The sequence below is a fragment of the Phragmites australis genome, chromosome 12 (genome assembly GCF_958298935.1).
Source record: "Phragmites australis chromosome 12, lpPhrAust1.1, whole genome shotgun sequence".
Taxonomy (NCBI): Eukaryota; Viridiplantae; Streptophyta; class Magnoliopsida; order Poales; family Poaceae; genus Phragmites; species Phragmites australis.
The window spans coordinates 8208551-8214550 of record NC_084932.1 but is presented as its reverse complement, the minus strand read 5'-3'; the positions used below and the strand labels follow the sequence as shown (position 1 = coordinate 8214550).

Genomic DNA, 6000 nt, shown 5'->3' with positions numbered 1-6000 from the left:
GTGGGCTCCACCTAAGGTTAAAATGAGCAGAAGATTGATGGCTGTGGACCACATTTTTGTATGCACAGGCATTTCACATTTCGATCGGGCCAATAATAGTATGCTGATGCAAATATTACGAAACATGAGATCACAAGTGGATCATGTTGGCATGCAGCTTGTTTCAGTCTGGGAAGCTTCCCAGCTCGTACAAAAAAGGAGCACTCAGAGATTATGATAATGGGAACAAATTCCCCATCGCATTCTTAATTAGCTAAAATAATGGCGACTTAAGGGGTCTAGTTTAAGGATGCTGCCAAACAATGGACTAATGTACAATCAGGGCAGAGCTTTCTGTCCAGTTGTCTGATTTGGTCATAGATTTGGGCTGACCTGGGGCATGTGCTGCTTAATCCTAATTTTCCTAGGTGAACATGATATGTTTTTTTATTTTTTAATTGATGTAAACGCGTCAGACTCGTCACCCCACACCTCAAAAACACGGATACTTCAATTTGGTCGCGTATCCGCATCGGACACCGTATCTGATAGGATATGCAGCTGATATGCGGCCGTTTATATCCAAGCAGTATCCATCCAAAAATAATTACACAAAAATCGGATACTTAGGCCGGTATGTATTGGTCCACGAAGTCAATACAGCCAGCCCATATGAAGCCGATACAAAGTCACGGGTGCTCCGTGACCTAGCCGCCCACCCGCACGGGCGTAGCTGTGCAGGCACAAAGCACTGGCGCTGCCTTCATGCCCACATGCCACAACGACGACCAGAGGCGAGTCGGCGACTTGGTTCTGCTTCTCCACGCCGACTTCTGTGGTTGCACCCCCGCTCCATGGTCGTCACGTCGGCCGCCTCCGCCCGTCTGCTACGCTGGCCGACTCCACCCCGTTGCGCTTCCGACCTCCCTGCTCCATCGACGGGACAAGCTAGCCTCACCTATTGCCACCCAACTCGGCCCCACTCACCTCCGCCTAGCTCGGCCCCGCTTGCCTCCACTGGCGCCGCCCGACTCGACCCTGCCCACCTTCACTCGGAGCCGCCCTGCCTTCATCCGCCCGCTCGGTGATGTAAATTGGCACTTATGGCCTGTCTTGCTCTAAAAGCCAAGGTCCTTATCCACTTATTTTGCGACATCCGTTGTAGAAAATATTTTGTGACATCTCATTATTTTCTCCATGAGTCCATGTATCGTCTTTATGGTGTCTATTTGAAAATCGAAACTCATGTTGGGTATTGGTGGATTGGTGCTTCGTGATGTCCATTGGACTGAGGAAGAAGCAGCCATCCTTGTGCCTGGGGACATCATCAGTATTAAACTTGGAGATATCATTCCTGCAGATGCTCTCCTCCTTGATGGAGATCCTTTGAAGATCGATCAGGTTCTTTATATCTTTGACATTTTGTCTCCTTCACCATTTATTTCATCCTAGGCTTCTTCATCTCACATTTTGATCTGACCTCTTATTTATAGTATGCACTAACTGGAGAATCATTGCCAATCACCAAAGGTCCTGGTGATGGCATCTACTCTGGTTCAACTGTCAAGCAGGGTGAGATTGAAGCTGTTGTGATAGCAACTGGTGTGCACACTTTCTTTGGAAAGGCTGCACATCTTGTTGACTCCACAAACCAAGTTAAAGGCAAGATCGAGAAACCTCAAATTCATATCTGATGCTGTCATTTGAATCATCACTACATTGTTACCCTCATTATTATGTGATAAATGCAGGTCTTGACAGCCATTGGGAACTTTTGTATTTGCTCCATTGCTGTGGGGATGTTTGTTGAGATCATTGTCATGTACCCTATCCAGCACAGGGCGTACCGTTCTGGGATTGACAACCTTTTGGTGCTCCTCATTGGAGACATTCTCATAGCAATGCCAATCATGTAATTCATTATTTCAATCTGTTTTTCCCCAAGTTTTTACACTATGTACTTGTAGTTTGTAATTTTAACTCTCTTCTACATTTTTATTTAGCCTTGACTGTTGGCTACTTGGATCATTGGATTGACTGTTGAAAAAGAGAGAAGAAACAGCACAAGAACAAGGTAATTTGTTTATGTTATTATAGTTTGTATGCACTATATTACTTTTTTTAAAATAGTAAAACGTATTTGTGTATCAGGTTTTTAAAAAAAATAGCGTATCCACGTATCCATATCGGCCCGATACCGATACACGTATCCATATCGGTGCTACATAGCCCTACACACACTTATTTGTACTATGAAAATTACAAGGAAATTCTAAATAATCCTTGGCTATCTCCAATAAGAAAAACCTAAGTTTATTTGGCTGCAAACAAGAATTGGTGTATATGAAGATAAAATTTCACACTGAAATGTAACTAAATATGAGCAGAAATGACCTTCACACTGAAATGAAGCTGAAAGACACTCATGATTGACCTACATGGGCACGAGAAGACTTAATAAGTTTGGCATTCACTTGAACCTGAATTTACTACTAATGATATTGCAGAGGATCCATTACTGAGCTTACACATTGGCAGACATTGGAAGCTAGGAGTAGGAGCACAGCATATCATCAGAACAACTATGAGATAAGATCTCTGCAGCAGCTGCTGCAGCTGAGCAAGAACAGGCTACAGGAACGGAGATTTGACCGCAATATTCAGATGGTTTTAATCTAACAACAATTGGCCCATGCCCTTATTTTCACTCTTATTTTAGGCAAATCTTTTATACTTCCACTCTATCTTATCACTATGCACCACAGTCCATATAGGTTATGAACATTTTTGTGTTCAATTTCATCGAATGTAGGGTCAGGATGAGGAGTCAATGACGAAAGACAGGAAAGTATCTATACATTTTATCATATCAGTCGCAAGGATGAAAAACAATTACCTCTTTTCAACTACTGAATAGCATAGGCTTCACACTCGTAAGAAAAAAAATACAAATAAGGCTTTAAAATGTATCCGGAGTACATTTCCTGAAGCAGTGAGACTCGCGCTTACGAGGTCAATATGGGTTGACATAAAAAGATATCACGCCAAACACTGAGCACCTTGTGTGCAATATCCGGTAGCAGTATCCAGGATACCCTGGTCGTAGTGCTGTGTCGTTGGACCTTCGTCATTACCCACGCTCAGAAGGGACTGTGTCAGAGCGCGGATGGCCGACAACTTGTCCTTATTCATCAAGATCAAGAACATATAACAATGTAGATTAAAAAAGAGAACGGGACTATAGAAACTAGGCAAAACGAAAGGTAATGTAAATTCTGTTTGATCGATTGGATGATTCTTCTCAATCGGTCATGACCTCTCATATTTAAAGGACAACAGATCTTAGTCGTACAAGATTAGGACTCCTAATTTAAACCGAATAAGACTTACAGATATGATTCAGTTATACCTTCTAATCTCCAAACTTTCTATGACTAACATATATTTTCTAGTCAACCACTTAAACTCCCATATATTTGCCCGAGTATCCTTTATTGCAGTTTAATATTCTTGGATTCGACTACATGCTCGACCCGAACATCTGCTCGTGTACTACCTTCTGAGTCTGACTACTTGCTTAGAGACCAATTGCTCTATGTATCCATGTGCTCAAATTCGTCCAGTTCTTCCACCTGTCCAGAGACCAACTGCTGAAATCCGTGTTCGAAGATCACGCTGGTCGCTGGTCATGGTTGCTAGCCACTGGTCGTGATTGCTAATCATTGGTCGTGGTCACTAGTCAATGGTTACTGGTCGATGGTCACTACCTCGAAGATCACCTCCCACATATTCGATCAGGTCCAACAATATCCCATTGAGCTGATCATCATTATTATAACCATTATAGATGCCAAATCTTGTCATCAACACATGTCCACTATTTTTTGGCAAAGCTTGTGTGCCAAAAAATAAACCTGACTCTCAAGCATGACTACAAGCCCATAATGATTACTACTTAAACTCCAGCTCTCACTCTCTCGGGATGCATAAACAATTCATTTTTCTAGTTTAGATATCCCTTTGAGCATACTAATATAACCAAAATAAAAAGTTCTAACAAATATTTCGGCTTTTAATACATAATAAAAATGTTATGGATACGATTCTAACAACCGATCACATTCATCCCCTTTTTGATGATACCCAACTCAAATATGAAGGCTCATAAAACGACAACCATGGACCATACCCAGTCCACAATGGATATTCAAACATACCTGGATAACGAGTCAATGGCATATGCATTGGCAGAATAGATGATACAAAGTGACGATATGGTTGCCAATGATTTTGGTATCCATATGCAAACTTCTGACATTATAATCGCCTTTTGGATCCCCACGCCTGACCTAGACCACGTTGATAAGCTTTTTTATCCTTATGCTTGTCCTGAAGTTGTTTGGATATCAACTTCGGCTTTGTCTTTTGGGTAGCTTTGATAATTGACGTTTGAATATTAATTTAACCCTTTTTTCTACCCTTAGGGACCGAAACCATCTTCCTCTCTTTCAACTTTTGTGTGCAAGGTTGCCGCGTCAATCTTCCCTTTTATGAATATGATAAACCAAGTGAACACCATCTCAGTTGTGGCTTCGCATCAAGCAGCATAGACACTCATGTTCCCTTTTTATGTACATCCAACTTTCTTTTAAATGCAACCAAATCTGATGCTTTTGCATTGTTCCTAGCCAAACTCACAGTATCATTGCCTCTCCATTCAGGCCATATACTAGTTCGGACATCATTAACATTCTTGTGGCTAGCTCCTGCCATTGTTTTGTCATCATCACCAGCAACCAGGACAACAACAGTAAATGGTTGTTTACATTATTTTAAATTAGCTGAATCCTCCTTTGCATATGCAATAATTATATTGATTGTATCTCTTTCAGCCCCTTTGCCTCACATAATAATCGTCCTTGTAGCAACATCAATCAGCTTTTCCTCCTTTCCAACTAAATTAGATTGCCCATCAGAATTGCCACTATCCTTGACACGATACACTTTCCTAATCACTTTATTCTCTCATTTATTATTAGACTAGTTTCTTCAATTAAAATGGTAATTGTTAGGATATGATGATTTATCTAACATGAGTCCCCTTGGCGACACCCATCCCGAATGAAAAGAAGTAGAATGCATTTGAGGTGGTGACATACCGTTGAAACCCCATGTCGGGCAAGGAGGAAATGCAGTTGGATAATACCTCCAAGGCATGGGCATTGTTCAGCATGTATGACGAAAATAGAACCTCTTCATTGGCACTCTTCTGTTGATAACGCTGACCGCCGAATTCTCGCTTTGATGATGACCTCGCTTGTCTAAAATTATTAAACCGACTAGCACTTACCTTGTCAGTCTTTTCCTTCTCATACTTAGCCAGAAGCTCCTTGAATGTAGTCTTCGGCCTTTTAATCTTGTTCATCTCACTGTTCTTCTTATTATTAATTTTCCGTCTACCAACCTTTGCCTTTTTTTATTTTGACTTCTTCTACTTAGCACTCTCGTGCCCCCCAGAACTTGGTGTTGATATTGACTTGCGACCTTCCGAACTATTTTAAATTTGCATCTTTCCCAAAAGATCCTCATTCTCTCCTGATGGCCTTGGATGTTCCTCTCTAGTAACCATATCCCTGTCTTTTGTAGACTTAGCCTGAGATGGCCGAACTAGGATACTTTTACTCTCAAGTTTGATCATGTCGATGGGAAATGACCGAGTACCTTCTTGGATCTTCGAACTTTCAACAAACTTCAATTTTCTTTCATCAGCCGATCGATCCTTACCCAATATCTTAGAATTATCTTCCATCACACTAATATCGGTATCTTTAAATTCCTTCAGTCTAAGCCTTATATCTCTAAATTCAAAATAATCACAAAACTTATGTCCCATTCGTGACCATGTGTAGACCAAATTTAGAACAAGTAGAGTAACCCATACAAATACAATTCCTGACAAAGATAATGAAAATAATTCTAACTTTAATATATCGCTACTATCGGTCTCCTCATATGGCGAAA

The 6000-nt window shown here is 41.0% G+C and overlaps 1 protein-coding gene across 1 annotated transcript; it reads left to right on the top strand.

Moving 5' to 3' along the window:
• The first annotated feature begins 711 nt into the window (after nucleotides 1-711).
• LOC133886309 (plasma membrane ATPase 3-like) lies at nucleotides 712-1673 on the top strand. Its single transcript, XM_062326055.1, has 2 exons — nucleotides 712-1380; nucleotides 1473-1673. The coding sequence occupies exons 1-2, from the start codon at nucleotides 1225-1227 to the stop codon at nucleotides 1671-1673; spliced, it is 357 nt and encodes a 118-aa protein (XP_062182039.1). The 5' UTR covers nucleotides 712-1224.
• The last annotated feature ends 4327 nt before the right edge of the window (nucleotides 1674-6000 follow it).

Coding starts and splice junctions, on each gene's coding strand:
- LOC133886309 (XM_062326055.1), top strand. CDS start 1,225: ATGTTGGGTATTGGTGGATTGGTGCTTCGTGATGTCCATTGGACTGAG. Junction 1,381..1,472: donor ATCCTTTGAAGATCGATCAG/GTTCTTTATATC, acceptor TCTTATTTATAG/TATGCACTAACTGGAGAATC.